This window comes from Natator depressus, chromosome 3 (genome assembly GCF_965152275.1).
Source record: "Natator depressus isolate rNatDep1 chromosome 3, rNatDep2.hap1, whole genome shotgun sequence".
NCBI classification, from domain to species: Eukaryota; Metazoa; Chordata; order Testudines; family Cheloniidae; genus Natator; species Natator depressus.
This window is the reverse complement of record NC_134236.1, coordinates 174432523-174459626: the sequence shown is the minus strand read 5'-3', so window position 1 is coordinate 174459626 and position 27104 is coordinate 174432523. Positions and strand designations below refer to the sequence as shown.

The window sequence follows — 27104 nt, the reverse complement described above, 5'->3', positions numbered from 1 at the left end:
AATGTCTACTGGGAGTTGTAGCAACAGGTAATATGTACTTCCATCTGCTCTACCGTTCTACTCTTGGTGATGTACAGTGATGTCACTGGACTATTTAAAGAACTATGGGCAAAAGGAGTAAAGTACAGTGAAACAGGTACTAAACAACAACACAAGAGACTAACAAGAAATGGTCTTTTAAAGAAGTTTGTGTTAATAAAGGTAGCTGGGAATTTTACTGGAAAAAGCTAAGAAATAAGATATTAAATCATACTTATTTGATACCAAAATGATGTTATGGTTTAGAGAACATTTGATGTGCAAATACATAAAATTATTTTTATAAAGCACTTTATATATCAATATTTAATAAAAGCATATATTTAATGTATAAAAACTCTCTTGTAGCCAAAACATTGGTCCTATATATAGCAGAGGTATATGGTAGGCAAAACAAAAATGCAAACATGTTATGTGTTTATCTACTAATCAGGCAAAAACCCTACAGCAATGTACAGATCTACACAAAGAGCAGAGTCTGCTGTGAACAACCTATATGTACTTAGTGTGTCCCTAATGAGTACTAAAGTCCATACCTGGGAGACCTGTTGAGCTGGAAAGGGTATTACTGTATATGGGACCATTGCTGTATCTGTCTGTAACACACTGCTGGAGACAGGTTTCAGAGGGGTAGCCATGTTAGTCTGTATCAGCAAAAACAACGAGGAGTCCTTATGGCACCTTAGAGACTAACAAATGTATAAGCCTTTGTAGGCTATAAGTGGGTTAAGGGCTATGAAGTGGGTTCTAGCCCATGAAAGCTTATGCCCAAATAAATTTATTAGTCTCTAAGGTGCCACAAGGACTCCTCATTGCTTTCACACTGCTGGAGATAGCTGGAGCTGTGAGCCACAGTGTTACATCTCTGCCTTAGCAAGAGTGAGCTTCACTAGAAATTAGACTGTCAGCTCCCTGCCACACCAATCTGTCTTCCTCACTGGAAAATTCCTCAAGGCTCTCCCAGCCCAAACCTCACCTAGCAGGTAACCATCAGTGAACTTCAACCCCCAAGCTCCTCAGAGATGTTTCTCTGCATTGCAAAGCCCCTACCACTCTGCAGTCACAGAAGATATTAAGTTTGCTGCTCTTTTTAAAAAAGTCAGTCCATTACAGCTTATTAACTTAACTGGGGTAAACACACCCTTCCCTTCAGACACAACACTCAATTAGTTTATAGTAAAAATAAAACTAGATTATTAACAAAAAACATAGGTTAAGTGATACCAAGTAGAAGAAATAAAGACAAAAATGGGTACAAGAAAATAAAAATGAAAACACGCATCTAAAAGACTTAATCTAGCTAGATATAGTCTTTGTTCAAGATTGTTTCTCTCACCTTCACTCTCCTTTTCAGCTTTTACTGACCAGCCTGCTCAGGATCCACCACAGAGATCAAATTGTTTGGTTCCTTTGGCTCTAAGGGGAAGGATAAAGACTGAGTGTCTCTCTGTTCCTCATATCCCCAAAGGGATTGTTTTTGTCTTGGAAGGCCTCCTGGGGATTCAGCCTCCTGTGTCTCTGTGGGGTGCAGGAGCCATGTAAATTTTATGTTTCTTGAGTTCAGGATCATAATAAGCCCACAGGTTTAGCTCAATGGCTTTGTTTACTGCTAATATGTAAACTGAGGTAAGCCCACATTCCTTTGTCTAGGACAGACCTGTTTATCACATTTACCTAGGCTTGGCTGTCTGGAATTAAACATGGTGGTTCTAATATCGTGGTTCTCAAATGTTTTTTTTCGCAGACCACTTGAAAATTGCTGAGGGTCTCAGCGGACCATGTAATGAGCTTTCCAAATGGTGTTTGTACCATTAGTTAACTATTGTAAAGTGCTTTGGATAAAAGCGCTACATAAAAAAAAAACCTTAATCATAAACTTTTTTTGTTCTACAAATAAAAGCATACAACTCATATTTTAATATCAATAGTCTTACCTTTCTAATGCGATGGATGTGCCCTCTCTCCCCCGACATAGCAGCCCCCGAGTTGGGGCTGAAAAGGAGGGGGGTCTCTCCCTCTCTCCCCCACCATAGCAGCCCCTGTGCTGGGGCTGGGAAGGAGGGCCATCTCTCCCAGGCAGCTGCAGCCCTGGAGCAGCTCTTTCTCTGGCCGCCACAGCCCTGTATGTCCCAAATTCCTCCCACACCCTCTTCTCACCCCACACCCCCTATTCCACCCAAGGCCACCACCTCACCTTACATGTACATCTTCTCCAAGGTCCAGGCACCTAATTAGTAGAGCCGCGCCTGCATGGCTCCACTAATTAGGTGGGTGGCCCTTCATTCTCTCATGTGCGGCCGCCCAGGTGCACACCTTAGAGGGAACTATTCAGGGACCACCTGAATGGAGCTTGCAGACCACAGTTTGAGAACCTCTGTTCTAATATCACACAGAAAGAATCCATAATTTTACATATAACATTAACACATGCATTTTACAATTACATTAATAACCAGTGTGTTATTAGTTTTTTACCTCACAAGGTATATTTTGAACAAATATCATTGCAGTAGAGTGCGGGGTATGAATACGGGATGCCAGGGCCGTCTCTAGGGGGCTGCGGGGCCCGGGTGGAAGTGACGAATCCGTCATTTCCGTGACCAATTGTGCCAGGTAGTGAAGGCGGTGCCTTCCCAAACAGCAAGGCGTGCCTACCCTCCTCGCCCCCAAGGCCCTGCTTTGGCAGTGCCGCTGGGCTCCAGGGGGCTGGGGCCACTCTGTCTGCCTTCCCAGGGCCGTGGAGGCCGCGGTGGTGGTGCCGCACGCGCTCCCTCAGGTGGAAGGTACAGGGTTGGGGATAGCCTCCCCCAGCCAGTGGTTCACGCGCCGCCCATGCGTGCCAGCCAGCAGGGCCCCTCAAAGCACAGGGCCCAGAGCGGTCGCCTCGATTCGCCGTACCCTAGGGATGGCTCTGCGGGATGCCTAGGGTCACTCTGTCACTGACCAGTTGCATTACAGTTAGTTGCTTAACAGAAGTAATTTAATATTGTAAAATGCTAGGGGATACCTTAGGACTGTCACTTAGGAGAGACTGTGGAGTTCTTTAAAAACAGACACTGGTTGACAAGGTCAAACATAACACTAGAAAAATCCAAGGAGACATCTAGAAAATAATGAATAATCTAACCTCAGAATGTTTAGGCAAATGCTCTAATAATAACTATTTCCTTAAACATAATTTAGAAACTGCTGCACAAAAGTCACAGGTATTCATTTTATTGTAAAATAATGTTAAAGACGATAAATGCAGAAGGACTAACTGCCCACAGAATAAGGACATTTTAAAAGGGTAAACGGGATGAACTAAGTAGTGAAAGGCCTTTCAGCCTGACATTGATCTTAGGCAAAATAATGGAACAGCTGTTACAGGATTAATAAAGAATTAAAGGAGGATAATATAAGCAATGCCAACAAAGATGGATTATGGAAAATAGATCTGATCAACCTAACTTGATTTTTTTTTAAATTAAATTACAAGTTTGGTTGATAATCGTAACACTATTTCATATTTTTATCAGTGATCTGTAAGAAAACATAAAATCACCACTGATAAAGTTTACAGATTACACAGAGAATAATGCAGAGGTCAGGTCACTGATACAGAGTGATCTGGATTGCTTTGGTAAGCTAGGTGCAAGCAAACAACAGGTGTTTCAATACAGCCAAATGTGAAGTCACATATCCAGGAACACAGAATGCAGGCCACGTGTACAAAATGGGGGAATCTATTCTTGGAAGCAGTGACTCTGAAAAAGATTTGTTGGACATGGAGGATAATCAGCTAAACGTGAGCTCCCAATGTGATTTTGTGGCCAAAAAGGCTAATGAGAGCCTTGGATGTATAAACAGTAGGAGTAGCGCAGTTATAATACCTCTGTATTTGGCACTGGTGCAACTGCTACTGGAATACTGTGTCCAGTTCTGGCATCCAAAATTCAAGAAGGATGTTGATAAATTGGAAAGGGTTCAGAGTAAAGCCACAAGAATGATTAAAGGATTAAAAAACATGCCTTGTAAGTGTAAAACTCGAGGAAATCTATTTAGCTTATCAAAGAGAAGTTTATGGCTTGGCTTGATCACAGTCTACAAGTATCCACAAGGGGAACAAAAATTTGATAATAGAAGTCGCTTTTCTCTAGCAGACAAAGGTATAACAAGACCCAGTAGCTGTAAGTTAAAAGTAGTCAAATTCAGACTAGAAATAAGGTGCAAATTTTTAACAGTGAAGGTAACTGACCATTTGAACAACTTACTTAGGGATGTGGTGGACTCTCCATCACTGGAAACTTCTAAAATCAAGACTGGATGTTTTTCTAAAAGATATTCTCTAGTTCAAACAGGAAGTAATTCAGGAAGTCCTATGGCCTGTGACATAAAGCAGGTCAGACTAGGTAATAACAATGGTCCCTGCTGGGCCCATATAATCTATTAATCTATGATAACGTATAATCTATGAATCTATAATAATGTCATCTTTTAGAAAATGTGATCTGTCATTTAAACAAGAATTTTCAGTATCACTAAATGTTTTTTCCCAAAAATCCCAAGGCGTGCTCATAAATCCACATATCCTCCCAATCCTTTCACTTGTCTTAATTATCCAGCTACTGGTGACTCACATTGTCCCTGACATGAGCCTTTATTAAAAAATTTGGATTTTCTCCCTTGGCCTTGATATTATTCCCTTGGCTACTTGTAAATCCTTCTGATCTCATTTCTCTTCTGAAATCTGTGAACTACTTCACCTACTTGGCAGTACTTCAAAAACACATTTTATAAGTATTTTTTGGCCTGTGCAGAAAAAGTCTGCAGTGTTAAAAAAAGAAGGCTACCAAGTAAAGAATGGATGGCCCAGAATGTTAGTCTCAAACAGCTATCCATACTTCAGATTTATTTTCCTTTGAAGTCAAAAAGATTACTTTAATATATTGATATTTTTCTGCTCCTGAATGGTCAGTATTCACTGAAATATAACTGGAGAAACAGACAGGAGTTTTGAGGTGAAACAGCCATATTTGAGAAGAATAGTCTCATGTCATAGTTTGGAGGAGGAGAGGAAAAAATGAACTTGTCTCTTGACTTTGTGATCCTTAAAGACCCCCAACTTTATTCTTTAAGCCTTTCAATTGAAAAAGCAACAAAAAAACAAACCTGGAATAGAGAATGAGATACTGAAGAATCAAGCACATAGTACATGCAGACTATCTATTCAAGAGATAGCCCACAACTTTTACTATGGTGATGCTTTCAAAACATGTAGAAATATTTCTACTCCTTTCCCTCCCCATTTGCAATTTTTGTTTCCAACATATTACAGGTCTTCTCAATACCATTGTTTTAAAAGTTATCAGTAAGTAGAATATTGTGTACATTTATTTAAGATTTGCAAATTGGTACTCAGCTAAAAATCTACAGTCTGTTTTGACAGCATTAATGCCAACCATTAGTTATTGCACCACAGTCAGAGAAGGTTAACATAAGGTCCTTGAAAATCTACTCTAGTTCTTCCCTCTCTGATACGACAAAGTGTCTCCTCAAAGAAATGGAGGACAAATGGTTTTACATCTTGAAAAACAAATGCTGCAAGTTACCTGCTTCCATGGCTAACTAGTGGGCAAGAGGTTTTCATTCTTTCAAGTGTTGGCTGTGTACAGCAACATGTCCACAACACTTGTTGCACAATAGATATGTCTTAGCCCCAAAACAAAATTTGTAGCCAAGAGGGAAAAACAAAAATCAGAAGTTTGCATTGATCAGACCTGCCCATTTTTACAATTTTTATATGTAAAATGGCATAAACATGCATTTATCAACCATAAGGTTTTATATGCCACCATCACCATAATATCAGTGTTTCCCAGATAAGACAGATTGTCATAGAACAGGTTTCAGAGTAACAGCCGTGTTAGTCAGTATTCGTAAAAAGAAAAAAGAAAAGGAGTACTTGTGGCACCTTAGAGACTAACCAGTTTATTTGAGCATGAGCTTTCGTGAGCTACAGCTCACTTCATCGGATGCATAGCATATCGTGGAAACTGCAGAAGACATTATATACACACAGAGACCATGAAACAAAACTTCCTCCCACCCCACTGTCCTGCTGCTAACAGCTTATCTAAAGTGATCATCAAGGAAGGCCATTTCCAGCACAAATCTAGGTTTTCTCACCCTTCCCCCCCCCCCACCCCACACAGACACACATACAAAAACTCACTCTCCTGCTGGTAATAGCCCATCCCTCTTTGAAACATAGAACAGTTATTTTTTAATGCTTTATATTAACAAAAATCAGGATTCCACCTATACAACACTGTAATTATAGAATAAATTAATAACTTACAGACATTCCCTGTGTTGTCAAAACTTGTAAGAACATCTTCGATATTTAAAAGTCCATTGTTACATCTAGAAGACAACAGATATTTTCATTTTACCAACAAGTAAAAATATTCTTCTCTTAAGACAGTGAATTTGCCATACATGTTCATATCTCACAAATCTTTTCACTACACCTTTCATTACTATGCCATGAACACATATTATTTTAGCCACTAGGGGGAAGATAATGAGAAGTGTTCTGAAAATAAAGTGTGAGAATTAAAATCTGGGAGATTGTTTTAAAAGATTGTATTCTCAACATTTAAGTATTCTTAAAAACAAGCAAATTTTGCTTAATTAGATTGCATACAGTATAAGTATTATGAGAAAAACAAACCCAATTCTTAAACAAGATTTTTAATTACGTTTAACATTTATATTGTTAAGGAAAAGTTAGCACATGTGACTCCATTTTGGTTTGGGGCCCACCACTGTCTAAAAGCAAGCACATCATGAACCAGGAGGAGTGTTCCTTAGATACTGCATTCCTGTGAAAATCCTCCTCCTTGTCTCCAGCCTGCCTTGACTCCCGGTATCTGTTCTTTGACAGTCCCCAAACTCCCTATCTCCTGGCCTTTGATGTGAGGCCTCCCATCCTGATAATAAAAGTTACTGATGCATGGCTTTAGGACCATGCTGTGTAATTAAAATACTAGTTTAGCACAAGGAATGCACCAAGCAGGGATAGGTGGTAGATAAGAAAAGGGTTTGTTTATTGGCTAAGGTTTCCGATGCACGAGGGCAACATGCTTTGCTAAAAAGTATATAACCTTTGTATAATCTGTATTCGGGGTCCCCTCCTGGCTAGCAGGGGGCACCACGCTCGAGCGTAATAAACGTGGTGTTTTTTGGGAACTCGGCAGTTGTGGACTTTGTTTATGTGCCTCAGCCCAGATTCGAACTGTGTGTGACCTACCAGGTGTAATTCGTCGCATTTGTGTGCGTGTCCTACCAGGTGTAATTCGCAGCAGTTGTGTGCGTGTCCTACCAGGTGTAATTCGTAACAGTTTTGGCGACCACGAAGGGACTCTAGGCTCGCCCCAACAAGCGAGACTACACTCCTCCTCTCGGACAGCTCCAGCCGGCACAGGGTGAGTTCACCTTTGAGAACTCCAAGGAGGGGGTGTGTGAGCCATCGCTTAGGCGATAGGGTGGCACATTTGGTGTCCTTTTGGTAGCCCATTATGGGTTCTGGGCAGAGTGTAAGTAAGGGGACCCCTCTGGCTGAAATTCTCGAGAATTGGGGGAATATTTCTGGTACCCATGGGTTAGGTAAATAGAAAAAAAAAAGCTGTAATCTTGTGCGAGGTTAAATGGCCAGCACTAGCAACTCAAACACCTTTCAAATGGCCACCGGATGGTTCCTTTGCTGGGAAAAAATTAACAGCGCTTAGGAAAAGGCTGGAGAACAAAGCTCCAGCCCAGATGGATTATTGGTATGTATGGGACAACTGGGCTTATGCACGTGCAAAAGGACGTCCTCTTTCCTCCTCCTTTTCTTATTCATCTCAGGCGTCTACAGCCCCGCTCTGTGCTATGCCTGCTTCTGCTCCTCCTCCGGCTTACCCTCGGCTTTCTGACTTATGCCCGTCACCTCCTTGCTTGCCAATTAGCCGTGCTTTCTGTCCAGGTGAGAAGCCTCATGGGGGGAGGACTCGGGTAGCCCTTGTAAGTGAGAATATTTAAGAAAAGAGACCAGGAGGGCTGGGGGCTAGTTAAGAAGCCCACCCTCCTTGTTAATTTGGTAGTGAAACAAAGCTGGTGCTCATGGAAGGGACAGTTCAGAGAGAAAAACAGGATCGGGCCCAAGCGGGCAGGCAACAGATAGAGAGATTGGAAAACAGGTTGGAAACTTGAAGGTCATAGTGAAAAAAGAGGAGTAAATAATTACAGGAATGGAAAACGTAAATCCCGGAATAATACTTGGAATGGTAAAATCTAAGTTAATTGGGTGTCGTTTTGGGAAATAAGCAAGTGATTTAAGAAAGGAAAGTAAGAAGTTAACTCTGTAGTTGCTGGAAAGAATTAAGCAGTTGAACTTTGTGAAATACTGGAAAGAAAAAGAATTCTTGGTTTCTTTGCAGCCGTTTTGGAAAAAATGGGCCCTTTTCCAAAGAAATGCAATTATACAGTGCTACTTAATTAATATCTTATTAGGCTCCAAGGGGCTACAATAGGTGGTGTCTTCCTTTTCAGCACTGTGTGTTTGACAGCAGGAGTTAAAAGTAAAAGGCAATCAAAAGTCTGATAAAGTTTATTGTGCCCTTTTTAAAGTAAGAATCTTTAGCTGTGGATCCAAAAGCAAGCCGGAAAGCATTTGTTTTAATGTAAATTACCTAACTGATAAGGTAGAGGCCACTGAAACCTGGGCTGCCTATAAAACAAATACAAGAAAATATGGGTAATCCCTCTGTTTTGCCTGCAATTAACAAGGGTATTTGTATAAAAAGGAGATATTTTAAGCAATGACTGACTGCCCAAAAGGGGTAGATCTGTGGTTTTTTTTGTCTTTCAGAAAATCAGAGAAAACTGATGCCAGCTGAAAAGCAATTCAACATCTCATGAATTTACTGGCACAATAGGAATTCTGTTCTGTGTTCTATGTCCTGTCTTGTGGTGTTTGTCTTGTGGCCAGAATTGCTGTGTTTAATTTTTTCATAGGACAGTTTAGTTTAAAACTAAATAGAAGGGTTAAATCAAAATGCAGATACTTGTTTTATTCAACTTGGAATACAAGGTGTTTGGATAATATCAGAAAAATGTGATATACTAAAGTTTAATACATTTGCTTAAGTAAAAAAAAAAAAAAAATTTTTTTCATTGGCCAGATCTTTTAATTAAAAAAAATTGTTGTTAAAATTTGCACACCAACAGTCTTTGGAAGCAAGGACATGAAAGGTTAACCCACTCCCCATATTATACATGGGATCCTTCTGGCTACCTCAAATTTCTAGCCAGAGGGCTGGGGAGGGAGGAAAGCTATTGGACACCAGAGGTTGTACCAAGTGGACTCCTCAAAAGTGGGTGTGCTTGTCCTGGCTTGTTGCTCCAAAGCTCTGTAATAAAGTCATTTTCCTAGAAGGGTGTATGTGGCATACATTAAACAATAAGACTAAAGTGCTTTATAATGGGCAATGTATATGTGTTCCTTTTTAAACAAAGGTGTATGAGTAAAAAGTGAAAGTTTCCTTTGCAGGTTAATAACAGCCAAAAAGGGGAGAAGAAAAAAAATGGAAAAAAGCTAATTCAACGCTGTAGCTGGCAGGCTCGGTCCAAAGATAAGACACTGGCCTACCCAAGGACACTACTCACAGCTAGGATTTGGCTAACAGCCAAAAAAGAGGGGGGCTTGAATGTGCCCAAGCAGCTGTGAGATCTGCAACACACTGCCAGACATTAATGAAATGTGTTAGGTCTCTATATTTACAGGTAAAAGAAGTCCTGCTTCAAGAATCCTGAGCAAACCTGCCATTTGTTAAAACCAGGTGACTGGGTCTACATAAAGGTCCATCAACAAAAGACTACTCTGGCCCCATGCTGGAAAGGCCCTTATTAAGTCCTGCTAACTACCAACATCGCTGTGAAGTGCCAAGGACTGACTGCCTGGCCCCATGTTTCTTACTGCAAAAAGACCCCTCCACCTTGAGATGACTGCACTTCGACTACTGATCAGCCTGTCCCTCCTTCTGAGTTTTTTTTTTTTCCTCCTTTTGGACAGCAGGAAAAAGGACAAGGTGAAGTGCTAGTAACCTCTCCCTTGTCCACTGACAGAGCTAACCTGCATTCAGTATTTGCTAAAGAAACCAAAGCACTACAGGGTGACGTGCTAGTAACCTCTCCCCTGTATAATGCAAAACCATGACTGTTCCAAGAGAGAAGAAGGAACGCCTGCTCTGCTGAAACCACCAAGATCCAAGGATTCCTGACTGCAAAAGACACTGAGAATTGGCCTTGGTGACAAAGACGGAGCATTGTACATTGGCAGGGAGGAAGTTGCGGGATGTATTCTTGGGAATGTGAAGTGAAGGGGTGGGGTGGGTTTATTCCAGAGGCTGGAATCTGTGCTTGTAAGCAAGTATGAATACCAAAAACGCCTTACAGCCACAAACATTACTCCCACCATCTGCCACCACTCCTTTTCAGGTAAAGGTTCCTGGATCCATCATAGCTATGTTAAGTTGGTGCTGGGACCCCCGCCTGATCCTGACAAGCCATTGGACGAGCCACTTCAAGCATGAACACCACGACCAACCCATGGACTAAGCTTTCCAGCTATTGGGACCTTTATAGCCCACCAGGACTTCTTGTGTTCCTGTTTATCGGACTTACATTGGTGGTGTTGTTTTTTGTATGGTATAAAGGAGGATGCCGACATTGGTATGGTTTGCCTGGGGGGTTCCTCTCCCTGTTCCCAAGTCCAGTACAAGGATGGGAGGGCAATAGCTTTTTAAATTTAACCCATGCCATAAAACAGGGTGTAAATCGAACACGGTGTTGGATTTGTATTCATACCCCCACATATTTGGGTCAGGGGGTCCCGTTGGTAGGTGTACCTAATCCCCTTAATCAAACACTCCAAACTAAGCTATGGGCAAACACTACATTTAACTGGAATGTTATGATCCAAAGATGGTCTATTGATATAGTGGCCCAGGGTAATTATGCTTTATGTGTGTCACAACGTAAGGGCATAGAAAATACACCCCACAAAATTTTCTACAAAAACTGTAAGGACCCCACCCAAATCAGCTCTGGTGCGGAAGGCCCCTCCACCTACTCCAGGACCCTGTGGCCAGTCCCCAAGGGTCTGGCTGGTATTGGTTATGCAATCACACAGCCTATAAGGTTCTCCCAGCAGGATGGTGTGGTACATGTACCTTAGGGGCTATAGTACCCGCCGTGACAGTACACCAGAACCTGACCCGGGGAGAAATCCGTAATCTAGTATGGAGGGACCGACGAAGTATTCCTTTAAACCCCTTTTCTCAACGGCACAGAGGCTTTCACTCCTTTGTGCGTTGGTTTCTGCCATGGTTGGGAGTAAGCGAGCTGGAAAAAGCTATAGTTAACATTTCAGCTGCTTTGGAACTAATGGCAAATGCTACTGCAGATGCTCTATCTGCCCTTCAAATTGAAGTCACTCAGCTATCCCAAACTACACTGCAAAACCGTCTAGCCCTGGATTATCTTCTTGCAAACCAGGGCGGGGTTTGTGCTGTGGTCAACTCAAGCTGTTGTGTATTTGTAAATCTGCCATAGGGTGGAAACTGACATCCACATCCTCAAGCAACAGGCAGCCCTATTCCACCATGTCAGCCTCGACAATACCAGCACCGGATTCCAGGAGGTCACCTCATGGCTACCGGATGTGGGGACTTGGGGACGGCGTATTTTGTATTTACTTTTTTTGACTGTTATTGTTTTTGCGTTATTTTTTGTATGCCTACAATGCTGCAGTATGTGCTGTCGGCAGTTGCTAACCCTGCAGCGCGGTTACTCAGCCCCGATATAGCTTACTGACGTACAAAAAAAAAAGGGAGGACTGTTAAGGAAAAGTTAGCACGTGACTCCATTTTGGTTTGGGGCCCACCATTGTCGAAAAGCAAGCACATCATGAACCAGGAGGAGTGTTCCTTAGATACTGCATTCCTGTGAAAATCCTCCTCCTTGTCTCCAGCCTGCCTTGACTCCCAGTATCTGTTCTTTGTCAGTCCCCAAACTCCCTATCTCCTGGCCTTTGATGTGAGGCCTCCCATCCCGATAATAAAAGTTACTGATGCATGGCTTTAGGACCATGCTGTGTAATTAAAATACTAGTTTAGCACAAGGAATGCACCAAGCAGGGATAGGTGGTAGATAAGAAAAGGGTTTGTTTATTGGCTAAGGTTTCCGATGCACGAGGGCAACATGCTTTGCTAAAAAGTATATAACCTTTGTATAATCTGTATTCGGGGTCCCCTCCTGGCTAGCAGGGGGGCACCACGCTCGAGCGTAATAAACGTGGTGTTTTTTTGGAACTCGGCAGTTGTGGACTTTGTTTATGTGCCTCAGCCTAGATTCGAACTGTGCGTGTCCTACCAGGTGTAACTCGCAGCAGTTGTGTGCGTGTCCTACCAGGTGTAACTCGTAACAATATGTACTCTTAACTTAATGCATTTACTCATTTGTGTTATTAGAACAAAGCAAATGGGGCCCAACTGACTAATAAGTTGTTTTCCTTTTACACTGGTTTAACTTGATTAAAATAAATGAAGTTACACCAGCATAAAACAAGAATAACAGATTAAATTTTACCGATCAAGATAAGAATGTCATATGCTTAAATTATAGAATACAGTTTAACAAATCATTAAGAGCCATAAAAAGAACCTGCATATAAATTTAGTAATAAATGGTGCCTAAAATGTTTATTGTATTAATTTAAATGCTACAGCTTTCAATCTAGATTCACAAAAAAAATTGTCAGAATTTGTTTAGAATAATTTGATTGCCTCCAAGATTATTTTAAAATACTGTACCCATCTACCTGCACAGAATATCTGCAGAGATACAACCAGGGACCTTCAGCACCAAAAATACAGGCCCTTGCTGCTTGCATTGAAGAGTACTTCCATTAGCTGGCAGCAGCACTAGGCTCTTATTCTCTGTGGACCAGTCATAGGGCCAGGTGACATGCTGATTAAGTGTTTCAATACAATACACCTTTTTCAAAACATGGGAAAGTAGAAGCACACCCTTTTAACCATTACAAATTGGTGTCACATGCCTAATAAGCACAAACAAGTTTTTAAAGATGTCCATATCTCTTACCATCAAAGGAACAGAAAGTGAGAGTCACAATTTCAAACACTACATACCGAGTGTGGCAAACTGTAACTAAAGGAGGTGAGAACTAATATATCTGCATAAACTGATTTTGGAATTATAGCAGCCCCCAGTTTCTTCCTTGGTTCCCACATGCACTACCTTTTTCACCTGCTGAAGTTGGTATCCTGGCTCTGCTCTTCTGATTGAACCCCATCCTTAATTCCCTGGGCAGTTTCAATCCATCTCTCTCACACACACACACACACACGCACACCCTCCTATGCTTCCCCATCTTCATTTCCTAAATGTACGTTTTTAGGTTTGAGAGTTGGGTGCAGTCAGCAGATTCAGGAAAACTTAATTTTTCATCCAGTGGAACCAAATATTTGTGAATGATTCAAAAAAATCTAAACCCTTCAGAAAATCAAATCAGGAGACACTATACATTACCATGATCGCAACAAAATCACAACTACAACTCCATTAAACATCCTGAGGAGAATTCATCAAAACAGTGAATTCCTGTACACCACAGCACGCAAACAAAATGTATGGCATTAACAGTCATCTGCGATATACTGGAGATTTGCATACTGGAGATTGCGTGCAAGAGATCCAAAGGTCATGCCCCTGACCAAAATCAGCCCTCAGCATTAAATGGGTGAAAGAAAAAAGGAACAAAAAAGAATCAAGGAAACTTGGAGATTTTTTTGTTTGTTTGACTGGGGTTTTGTTACTTGATTTTTATTCTTATTTCTTTTCTGAGTCAATTCTTGCAGCAGAGGGTTGGTTGCACTGATGAATCACAATCTAAGGCAAGGTCAGTCTTGACTTCTTGCCTATTCTACTCTTTAGGCAAGTACAGAGTCAAGAATGCCAGCTATTAATTCAGTAGTCACGGCAACAACAGGAGTCGTAAACAAAGAATGGAAGACAGCTCAGCTATCATCTTTCTCTGAACATGTGTGTTAATGAATGAGGAACACATACAATTCCACCTTTCCCCTTACAATATAGTTAACTTACTCTTCCATAAACAAGAGATTCTTGCACTCTTAAGATGGGGTAACTTCTGAAAGAAAAATGAACCTTGGATCCAACTACAAGTATCTACGTACCTCATCCTGCAGAGAAGACAGAGCAGTAATTAGCAGAGAATAGGTAGGGATGTAATTCATGTTCTATACAAACATGCTCCATGGAGATAGAGAAGAGAAGGAAAATGACATTTCTTTCTGTCAAAAAGAGCCTTTCTAGTCTTTCAGTAATGCAGTAAATACAGGCTTCCAAACCGATACAGGAAGCTTGGGAACGTACATAATATTTTGGACCACTTGAAAGAGATGGGAGAAATCCTCAGATTTCAGCATTTACAAAACTTATTCTTGCATGATAAAAATTAGGAAAATTAAGAGGGAACTTGAAGAACAAATAGCCATGTACGTGAAAATAAATTCTTTAAGCACATCAGAAGCAGAAAGCCTACAAGAGAATCAGTAGGTCAACTGGATTACAAGAGAGTTAATGGAGGAACTAATGAGAATAAGGACACTGCAAAGAAGTTATAGGATTTCTTTTCATCAGTCTTCACAGAGAATTTTCGGGAGATACTTCCCCCAGATCTATTCTTTTCATGTAATAAAGATGAAGTACTGTCAGAGGATGAAGTTTCAAAAGAGGTAATGCTGAAACAAAGTTAATTAGTTAAAAAGACATAAAACACCAGGATCAGATGATATTTATCCAAGAGGATTTAAGAATGAATAAGCTGAATTGTTATAAAACCTCAACAAAGTTCCATTTTTCCAGTTCCAGCAGGCACCCCAAGATGTACCTTGTGAAAAATTCCAGAATACATCGAGCCAGAGAGCAGAAAATTGCACCATGGGATATCTGCCGAGAATGCTGCATGGTTACACTGAAGAAGCAAAGAGCTATGTGGGACATAATGATTAACAAGAGAAGTTCCTCAAGACAGCATAGCAAAGTGGTGAGGACACACACACTTCAGTTCGATATAGTTAATTCAGCGTACTTACAATGAACAAACTGATTTAACATCCACATGTAGACGAGCCTTCAGGGTACAATATTCAGATTTACAACACACATGGTATGTCTTGAGTACAGCACTTGGTGTGCACTTAAATCACAGAAAGAAGTGGAGTAAACAATATTTTTCAATATATTTCCCTTTGTCTTAACAAAAAACATTCCTAATCGTCAACTATGGACATGACAGAACTTCAGATACTTAAAATTAAACTATTTTAGAAAAGGGAGGAAAAGTATCTGAAAAATTAAAGAGTGAAAAGCACCTTCCCTCCACAACACATAGAAAACTCAACTGCCAAACCTTTTTTAAAAATGCATTTTAACAAGTCAACAAACAAAAGCATGAAGACAAAAGGCATTCAGAAGGACCAGAAAAAGATTAGCAGTACTCTGTAACTGTATAACAAAAAGTTTCCCCATTTTCCACAAACATAAATCCTCAGTTTAATCAGTGGAGAAGAAAATATAATGATTATCTTACAGATAAACTAAACATAAAGCAACAAGAAGGCTAAGTAAATCTACTGCCAAATAATATTTCCACATAGGAATCCAGAGAAAAAGCTAACAATTGACATGGACCATTATGAAGCTAGACTTCTGGAAGTAACAGAAAGGAAGAGCAGGAAACAGTAAAGAATTACTTCTATGTGTAGTTTAACTAGCAAAGGATTAGCTATAACTTGCTAAATATCAGAATCAACTGACAAAGAGGACTGATAAATCTCAGCAGGATTATCATCTCAAAACTCCATATCAAACAAACGTTTGGCTTCTTTGTAAATCAGAAAAAAACCTCTTCTCTTCAATTTGAACCACAACTTAGTATGGTAAAGAAATGAAACAACAGCTTCTTTGTCCATGTACTCTTTTTTCAAGTACATAAATCTTAGAGCACAATGGAGCAGTCTCAGCTGGCTGAAGGATACCTGAGTTAGGTACCTTTGCCAAATCATTTTCTAAAATCTGCTTTGGATTAAATTTACTTCTGCAAGGTTGGCCTGTACAAGGATCCCTTTACTACTTAAGCGACATATTGCCCCTCACTGAGCAGTAGCGGGAAGGGAGGAAGTCATCCTTTGTAATTTACTCATATCATATGCTTCAGATTTAAACCATTTCCCATTATATCTACATCCCTAAAACTTTCAGTAGGAATTCAAAACCTTTCAACAGGAATTCCAGAACCCATTCCTAAGGCACTTTTCAACAAATCCTTTGAAAAGGGACAAATGTCAAGCCCCTCAATTCTGGACAGAAGGTCCAGAATCCTCTGATAATTTCTTTTCATACTATTTTCTACAAGTTCACATTTAGGAGAGAGAGAGAGATTATCTTTTACAAATGGCACTTAACATTCTTTGCAGAGATTCAACCTTTGCTGTGAATAGTTGAGATTATTCTTTCTAGTTTTGCATTTTAATATTTAGAGCAAATTTCTGATCAATGGAAATAATTCTGCCAGAATAGTAACTCTTTTTTCTCTACTTGCTTAAAACCAGCCAGAAATTTAACAGTAAACACAGACTGTAAAAGTGAAAAAGTCAATATCATTAAATTTACTAATAAAAATAATTCTCCTGTTTGAAAGATAGATATCATGGCATATGGGAAAAGTAACATATTCAGAACCCATAATGTCTCATCTCCAGAACTATTCAATGTAAAATTAAAATTTAAGAATAAATTTCCCTTTCCATAAGAATAAGTCAATTTGGAAGCATGGCATTAAACAGTGCACTCATTACTACTATATGTTTTGTAAAATACCAGCAAAAATTATTATTTACACTATATAAAAAAAATCTTCCAGTAAAGCTACTGAAGTTGAATACTCAAAAAGAAAAGCTGCTAAAAACTAGCAGCTTGATAAAGACACAACTAAGAATAGAAAAAGTTTTCTACTTTAGTTGAAAGAACTACTTTACTTGTCTGCTCACTCCAGTCCCTATAATAGCTGCAAGAGATGAGACTGGGAGACAGAGGCTTCAAAGAAGTACACAGCCCTGAAGTCCTGTTCAACTCCCAAATTAAAGGCCAAATAGCCTCTATGATGAAAAAAATTCTTCTTTCGTATCTAGCCTGCTAGAAAACTTCACCCGACCCCTTCCCTCCCTGATGAGTATCAAGCCACAGTGTTGCATGTATTTGTTACCCACAGACTAGATCACTGTAACTCACTGTATTTGAAACCGAACGTGGAATTAACTGGAAAGACTTCAGTTTGTGCAGAGTACCCCTGCCCACCTTCACCATGGACTAGGCTTCCATAAACACACTGCCCTATGTTCTGGTCCCTCCACTGACTCCCAGTCTAATCTGCTGCCAACTCAGTGCCTTAATTCCAATCTTCAAAGCCATAACAAACGAGTTCCCAGATACACTAGAGACAGCATCTTCAGTTATAAAAATGCCAAGACAGTTACACTCTACTAGGACAATCCAGATCACAAAGCCCACGATGAAATGTGGGAAAGTCCGAGATGCGGCACTCATCTGAAGGAATCCAGCTGTAGAACTAACCTCTAGCACAGATTAGACTAAACCAGAGTCTGGCCACATTTAGGTCATGCTGCAAGGGCTTCCCCTTTGACAGAGCTTTTCCACCACAACCAGAATGATATTAGCAACTCCACTTACCTTATTGCCACATCCCACATCACTCCCACCCCAAAAAATCCTATCCTAAGTGTTCTTTCCTGTAGCCAGGAAAGGAAGAAGAGCTGAATATTTCATGAAGGACATCACTATGACAATCTATTAATTTGGGAGGCACTCAGTTACTAAAACAGATGGAGTCCAGTACAAAAACACAAAGACAGACAGGAACGGTGGGTCCACAGGAATGGGCCCTGAAGTAGTAACAATGCAGACAAACAGAATTTTATCGAAAAGAAAAGAAAAGAAAAGAAAAGAAAAGAAAAGAAAAGAAAAGAAAAGAAAAGAAAAGAAAAGAAAAGAAAAGAAAAGAAAAGAAAAGAAAAGAAAAGAAAAGAAAAAACCCACCCAACACCCCACACACACTGACATCACATACACATCTTTACACTGAGAATAAACATCAGTAATTTCAATGCGGAGGATAATTCTTTTTAAAAGTTACATGCCTGAAAAGTGGCTTACTACTTTCATGCCATTTTTATTACAATACAATAATTTATTTAAAAGTAACACTGAAAGGAAAACTGTCAGATACCACATTCAATTAAGAATTCAACCAGAGCAGTACAAGTATTTGAGACACAGTGTGTAACAGGAACCCAGCCTTTGAAATGTAGCCATTTAAAGCTTTTAGGAACGATTTTTTGCTATGAAAAGAAAAGCAACTGTGGTGGGAGAGGGGGGAGGGGAAATGCAAAGCAGTGGCACATGGCAGGTGATAATTCTACTACAGCTGATCGTGCCTGGACAGAATAGGATGACTTGGGCTATGTTCTTATACTTCACTACCCAGACAGACACTGTGGGTTATACTTACAATTTCCACTGTCATGATGTGTATAATTTGCTTTGTGCACAATCCCATGATATGGTAGCAATTTCATCTCGATAACCCTGATAAGTCTGTGCTTGGAAGTGCCATGGCTTTTCCATTGGCTAGCCATCTACAATTACTCTCTCAAGCTCATTTTAAGGTTGGGTCGTTTTATATTTTGTGTTCAACCCTGCAAATGTTTGCTGGATCAGGTCCTAATGTCCCCTGGCCAAAAAGAGACAGTGAACCTTCAGAAACAGCTATAGGAAGATAGGAATCTGTAGAGTGACAGACACACTATGGATGACACAGGAGCAGTGTTAGCCAACTCCAGAAATATCTACATACAGCCCTTCCTCACAATCAGGGATGCTGGCGGCTCACAGTCATCAAGTGAGGGAGACCTCAGAAGGTTGGCTAAGAATATGTGGGACTCCCAGGGTGGGAAAAGTGCCCTTCTTGGAAGAGAAGGCAAGAAAAGGGAACTGGAAAAAGAGGAACCTTCCTTGGGGGAAAAGATATGAAAACGAGAGATAGGAGACCCTGAATGAAGGGAGAAGGGAAAGAGAGAGGTAAAATGATGCTCTGTGGCAGCTGACAACTATGATGTAGTTGTGCTGTGCACAGCAGAGACTGTCCTTGGTCTTTAGCAGCCCCTTGTTGGTTGCTCTTCTGCAAACTTCAGGCAGCCACCTCCCAGCTCTATACCCTGCAGCTGCCTCTTGCTAAAAATACAGAGTGCAGTACTGTGCTCTGCATACAAAGGGAAAATGGTTTACATACCATGTCAAAGTTGGACTCTGGGGTGGAGAAGGGCCAGAATGGGAGGAAGGAGGAAATTTCAGTGAGAAATTTTCAAATAAGCCAGGAGTCTGGCAACTGCTGGAGGATTCTACTTTCCTCTGCTTTTCTCTCCTTCCCTTCTAAAGGATCTAAGCTACAATTTACCAGAATAAGTATGACACCCTGCAGTAGAAGGGGGCCTAGTGGCCTTCACAGCTCCAGCTTATTAGAACTGGCTCTGGCAAAACGTTTTACACATTGGCAACTATGGGAAACCTCCTCCCCAGCCCCATGGGAGATCAGTTAGCAGTGATGACGCTCAGGAGAAGAGCAAACAAGTATCACATTGAAAAGTTATCAGTGCTCTCTTCACCCAATCTCAGCTTTGTATTGGGAGAATAACAATTTGTAAAGTTATGAATCAAGCTCCTGTCAGATGTCTGGAAGATCACTTCAATCTATACATGACAAAAAGATTCTGCTGAAGCCACCACTCTAAATAAAATAGTCTCCAACATCTTTAGTCCAACTCCTCCAACTAGGTCATAGCATATCTGAATACACAATTTGATCCATTTTGATAGCCCTTGAACTGATATAGCTTGGCCTTTAAACTTTTTGCCAAAAGCCACAAGCAACCTGGTGAACTTTCTTAAGTATTAAGTCCTGTCAAGATAATAGTGACAACCCTTTAAACTTACAGGATGTGCAATGGGCTTTCGTGGGAAGATCCTACAGCTTGGGGGAAAACATGTAGATGAAAATCCAAGACCACTTAAGTCAAAATATTAGATAGGGTCACAGCAGTACATTATTCTTATGAAAGGCAGCATACAGAGGTTCTGCCATCAAAGTGTGCAGTCCTGCAACTCTGCTGGCTGATGTTATTGCCATGAGAAATAAAAACCTTCAATAAAAAGTGCAATAAAGACATCACAAGCCAGCACTACAGGCAGGACTGTATTACAACATATGGAACAGAACTGGCTGCTCAAACCAGTGGAAAGACAGAAATTAGGAAAGACTATACACTAATAAATAATAATAATACCACATAGCTCTTATATAGCACTTTTCATCAGTAGAAATCAAAGAATCTAAAAATGTGTGTTTTCCATTAGCTTTCCTCCCCCTCCTTTATCTTCCTTTCTTCCTTAGCTGAGGAAGAGAGAGGGGAAGTGACTTGGCCAAGGTCAGCCAGCAGGCCAGTGGCAGTGCCAGGAGTAGAACCCAAGTTTCCTGAAACTCAGTCCACTGATCTATCCACTGCCTGATTCAAGTTCAAGTTCTATAATGCCCAATTCAAAGGATGAGTGCACACACTCCTCCCCCAATGATCAGCTGCTCTAAAACAGTCCGTGGTCAAGCAGCAGTGCACACAAGTCTCACAGTGGAGCCCTATTAGTTTGTTTATCCTTTTAATAAAATCCTCTCTCACACGGAAGGGAGGAACTCCACTTAAAGAAATTTCAACTAAACTGCTCTTTGCTGGAGGTATTTACATTTTGTTTCTGGAAAAATGTTCTGGGAGTTTAGAGACCCCCTCTCCCTGCCGCCTTCCCTCCCCCACACACACATTCACTCTTCGAAATAACAAGTATGAGCTATTCAGTGCAAACTGATTCAGTCCAAAGGCAAAACAACTGGATCAAAGTATTTTTTTAGCCCTAGGGACAAGTCATCTCTGGTAGGCATCATTTAATATTACCCAGAGAAGAAGAAAACCTGCCAGGAAATCATCCCAACATTCCCATATGGAATTCTGAAAGCTCCCTCCAGCACAAAATAGTGCTTCATTGATTTACATTGGCCAATCTGAAAGGTATGCAAAAGATAAAAGAAAAGTAAACATGAGTTTTACAATGTATTTACTTCTAATAAATTAAAGTGTAATTAACATAAGCAAAGATGTGTGTCTGTTTACAGTATAAGATTTTTAAGTTGATTGTGTCTCTTTAGGATAATATAGTAACTAATAATTTTATTAGTGAAGAAAATACCATTTACCAAATATAAAATATCATTTGAAGTGATGATACAGAAGGTGGTGCAAGTATAAGCACACGAATATCAAATTTGAGAATCGGGCGAGCCTGATGCTTCTCTGACACTGTTCTATGCTCGCACAAATGTGACTTGGGTTTGGGAATAACCTTAAAACTCATGCCTGAAACTAGCAAAGTCTAGGAGACATCGAGTAGAGACAGTCTTACAGAGCTGATAATGGAGAGCAAAGGAAATTTGATGAAGAAGCGTTAAGAAATGAATCTCTAGCGTTCCCTGAAACAGATGGCATGCAGAGTAAATATTGTATTTGCCATGATTACATTGCTAACAGCAGCAAACACTCTATTCAATGGATAAGACTTATTGAGGCTATATAGCACTGCTGAATATAAAAATGGAAAATTAACAAAAATTGGGTAGTCTCTTTGGGCTCAAATTTAAGATTGAGAGTAATTTGATATTTGGCTTTATACCTAACTGCTATTTTAAGATAACCAGCATGCATTTTTTAGTAAACTAGCAAAATGTCATAGTTAATGAAGGTCACTTGTTTGTACAGATCTTAGTTCCCAAGAGCAACTTCAATTTAAAGGTCCAAGTCAAACAGAAATGAGTTTTATAATTTCAGTGAGTCAGGCTCTCCAGAATATTCTCCTCTGTGCATGGAACACAAAATCCTAAACCCTCTGCAGGTCTAATTAGGGGCTTTAGAACAAGCATCACTTCAGGGATGCTTAAGTTACTGTTTCACTGATGCCTGTTGAGGTGAGTACAAGTTATAGGTGTGTAGAAAATCAAACAAGCCAGAGAAAGGAGGATAAAGCAGGGAAGTGGGAGGGGAGAAAAGAGAAATACAGTACATGGAAGAGTTTACTGCTTTGGCAACTCATTACAATATTGGAGAGACTTCTAGAAACTTGCTAACAGCTCTTGCAGGGGTTTTTTTTTTTTTTTTTTTTTTTTTTTAACAGATTCCTTGTGTCAGAGCCAGTCTGCTGGCAATGTACAAACCCTCCCTGCAGAAATTGGCTACTTTTATCTGTCTTCATTGTACTTTTCTAAAAAGCTTCCAAATTAGTATTAGAGTGTTTTCTGAAAATCATGTTATTATAAATAAAACTGAATACAAATTTACTGTAACTACAAAAAACCACCAACTTTACGAGATTTATTTGTAAAAGATGTCAGGTCATTAAATGTTTTTACTAAGATTTAAAAAGTCAAGTAATTTACTCAATTTTGTTATACTTTTATCAGCTTTTGTTTACATAATGGAGAATTTAACAACACAACAAAAAGTTAATGGGAAAATTAAACACATTCTTAGATTTGCATTCCACTGTGCTCAATCCATGCCTATTTTACTGAAGCTTTCTAGCTCTGGCAACTCAATGAGTCCCAATGAAAACTGGAGAGGTTGTTTAATATAATGATCAACTAAGATTAAGCTCTGACACAGTTTACTTGTAAACTTATCTCTAGATACACACAAATACTGGAAGACTAAATCATGAGTTTCAGATTTGATTCCTGTGCAAGAGTTGAAAAGTACTTGAATCTTAAAACTGGAATGACAGTTACCTTAAAGAGACACTATACTCAGGATAAAAGACACTTGTGTATTGAACCCAAGTCCCAGTTTCCTCTTCTGTAATCCTTTTGCAGTTTTCTGCTGAAAAGAGATTGAACGATGCAAACCTTCTTATAGACACTTGTTGAAGATGCACATCCTCCAAGTGATTTTTCTTCAGAACCTTTGAAATTAAGGATAAAGTATTAAAGATTAAGTATACAACTCACAAGAAAATGTCCAGTTGGGGGCTTATCTCACTGGAGAGGTAAGTCTGGAATCAACAGGAATAGCTAAGCAGCAAACAGTATAATCGGTCTTGAAATGCAAAGCAAAAGCAAGGCAGCACTGCAGTCTGGTTCTTCAGCTCTGAAAAGAGACTGTAAAAATGTCAGTGTGGGATGCTGAATATATTAGGTTTCAATATTTCCAAAGCAAATGTGGTCACTTTACAAAAAACAAACATTGATTGCTTTTCTAACTGCCCGTTCAGGAAACTTATCCTGGGATCCGAGAGTCAAATTGGGTTCTTTCCTTTTCCCACATCATCACCGTTACAAAATCTTTCACAGACCAAATACTGCCCTCAGTGACTTCTGAGCAATTCACTGCCTTCAAAGGGTTTCCACAGCTATAATTAAATTCCTATAAATGGAATTAAATGGAACTTAATAAACAAGTGGATAAAGAGCAAAAAGGGGGAGAAGAAGAAAAAAGTATTTTAATTTACCAAAGTAAATGGATATTGCTCTGAATACTCAACGGATTTATTATTTGGATATAATCAGGTGCCATTTTTATATGCTAAATTTTCATACTAGAACTACACAAAGTAAAATGATAACACACACCTCAACTAAGTCAATAATCTTCTGCAGAAGGTTGTAGTGAAATCCTTGCTCATTGGGCTTGTCTACAGTAGTAAAAATATGGACCAGCAATTCTCCATTGGTGTACCTTAACCTGTTAAGCAATGTTATAAGCTGCAGCAGTGACAGGTTGCAGGCATTTTTACAATAGCATTGTCTAATGTTGCAGTGAGGACACTAGTTGGTAGTGCACTGTCTACACTACAGCTTTTACCACTTTTACTGACAAAGGTTGGGTAAGTTCATCAGCAAATTACAGATCCCAGTTTTCCCAGTGCGGATGTGCCTGCTCTAAAACATAGGGGGAGCGTGACGGCTGCCATAAAGGAGACAGTAGAATTAAAACACAAATTTTACTTTATCAGTGTTAATACCTTCTTTATATGAGGTAACCGTGTAATACTTAAAGAGAAAAAATAATCAGAACAGCTTAACAACTAAAGAAAACTGTCAAGACTGGTTTTCAGAAAAGTCTACATTTTATGGGAAAGCAAAAGCAAAAAGAAAAGGAGTACTTGTGGCACCTTAGAGACTAACCAATTTATTTGAGCATAAGCTTTCGTGAGCTACAGCTCACTTCATCAGATGCATACTATTGAAAGTCATCCGATGAAGTGAGCTGTAGCTCACGAAAGTTTATGCTCAAATAAATTGGTTAATCTCTAAGGTGCCACAAGTACTCCTTTTCTTTTTGCGAATACAGACTAACACGGCTGTTACTCTGAAACCTGTCATTATGCAAAAGCAAATCATTACTAACAGAATGAGAAAACAGTATGAAAACACTGCTCTGTTTTCCATTCTTTGGTCTACAGAGACATATCATTTCCTCTAATCATTCTGTAAAATACATTCTCTAAGCTAGCTGAACACCCACTTCTTGAAGACCTTTTTTTAACTGTAAATTATGTCTTCTCATCAAACTAGAACTAAAATCAAGCAGAGCTCTGAAAATCAAAAACATAATGGAAGGACAGATTTTTTAAGAATCTGAAAGTAATTAAAGAAAATGTAGACTAAAGGGAGAACATGTGGTATTGTTATATTTCACCCATGTGCTTTTCAAAAGACTCCGGGTTTCTTTTCTTAAGTCAACTCCTGGAAGCATCAAAATTGTGTTACAAGTCACAAAGATATAGTATTGCTATTGTAGACCTGTAGACAAAAACACAAATCTATCTAGAACTAGTCATGATAACATTTTGAAAGGTTGAAAGACAGTTTTCTCTGTTTTCATGATGCCCTCCAAGTGAACTTCAAGGCTCACTTACCTACCATATAATGCCATTTTAAATGAATACCCTCCCAAGGAATAATATAAGTAGCACACCATAGAGCAAAGCAAATGAGAAATGGTCACTAAGGAAACGGACAAATACAAGAAAGAAAAAAGTTGATCCAGAGCTATAATCTAAACTATTTGATTACTCCACTGTAATCAAAGTGGATAAATGCTTAAAATTTGGCTGGAAACAGTTTAAGTAATACAGCTTTTTAAAAAATTTCACTCCCAATGACACCTGAAAAAAAGGCTTCATTAACAAATCTCATTTATGTCAAACTAAAAAAATATGCTTCTGTATATATGTATATGTATATATGGGTACATATATAATAAAACAAAATTCTTACAAAATAAATCATGAAATTACCCTCATCCAATCATGTGAATGAACAAAAAAAAGTACTTAAGGGACAAGTTTTTAAAAAATCAGACTTTTTTTTAAATATTTATCATTAGAATAACTAACTGAGATTGCAGAATTTTTTAGTATGTTTACTCTGTGGATTTGACAACATTTTGTTTATAGTTAGTTTCCAGTTTCCCTGTATAGTCAGGAACTCATTTTCCCCTTTTTGTCTGTGTGGGTCTTTCACACAAGAACAGGATCATAAAAACATTTTATAAAATAAAAAATCATTATAAAATCCACAAAAATTGGCAGAGGGACTTAAGGACAGGTGTAGTACTTAAAAATAGTTTTAACTTTTTTTAAAATACTGACAGATTTCAAGTTAATATTGCCTCCTAAATCCTTAGAGAGACAAGGGTGGGTGAGGGAATATCTTTTATTGGACCAACTTCAAGCAGAAATTGATCCAGTAAAAGATATTACCTCACTCACCTTGTCTCTCTAATATCCTGAGTCCCACCCAACTACAACACCACTGCCCCAATGCCTTATTTACTCTACCTTTCCTTAAAAAGCCACAGAGAACACACAAGCCTTGTAGATCAAAAGATTCCTCTCAAGCAGGCTGATAGGGAAAATGAGAATCTTTGAACAAGTACCTCAGCTGATCTCACCCGCCTCAGAAAGAGCTAGTCAAAATTTTTCCATTTAAAAAATGTGGTTTCATTGAAAAGGAAAGAAGGGGAATAAGGGGATGAACAAAAATTCTAACTTTTCAGAATACTTCTTGGAAATTTTTGAAAAAGTTCTATTTTGAGCCTTACAAAATTGAAACAATTTTGACTTTTACAAAATTATGTTTCCATTCTTCAACCCTCTCTATCCCCATCACACAAGAAGAGAGGTACCTCAGCTCATCAGGTCCCAAAGTGTGGGCTTTTGATGTTTTAAACACCACTCTGTATTTCACCTTGTAAGAGATTGGGAGCAACTGCACAATACACAGGACAGCAGCAAATATTTCCTTCCACTAATCAAGTGAGCCATATTCTGCACTAGTTGAATCTTCTGGCGGTCTTCAGGTGTAGCCCATATAGAATGCAATAAAGTAATCCAATCCCAAGGTAACAAAACTAAATAGCTTTATCTAAAGCTTTGTAGCTAACATAAATGGTGACAGACTGCTGGCCAAGTGCAATCTTGGCCACATCTGCTATGTAGTCATCCAGAAACAGGAGAAACTGATGACAAATGGCAGGCATGCCCCACAAATCTAAGTAATCTCTGTCTCATCCAAACTGAGTTTTCACCCAACTAGACCTCATCGAGTCCCCAGGGCACCAGTCCAGCAGCATGCTTAAGCATGTGTATCTTTATGTACATAAGTAGTCCCATTGAAGTCTATGACACTTAAGAGTTATGCTGGGTTGACTCCTGGGAGGCGTGTCCCTGCAGCTCCTAGGCGGAAGGGCCACAGGGCTCTGCAT

General features: G+C 39.5%; 1 protein-coding gene across 1 annotated transcript in view; it reads right to left on the bottom strand.

Annotated features, from left to right (window-relative positions):
* The window catches only part of CAMKMT (calmodulin-lysine N-methyltransferase), a 333428-nt gene that overhangs the window by 298591 nt on the left and 7733 nt on the right, over nt 1-27104 (bottom strand). Inside the window, exons 2-3 of the mRNA XM_074949369.1 lie at nt 23126-23298; nt 6380-6444 (exon numbers count right to left, since the gene is read on the bottom strand). Of these exons, the coding sequence (XP_074805470.1) occupies nt 6380-6444; nt 23126-23298 (238 nt within the window). The remainder of the gene's footprint in view (nt 1-6379; nt 6445-23125; nt 23299-27104) is intronic.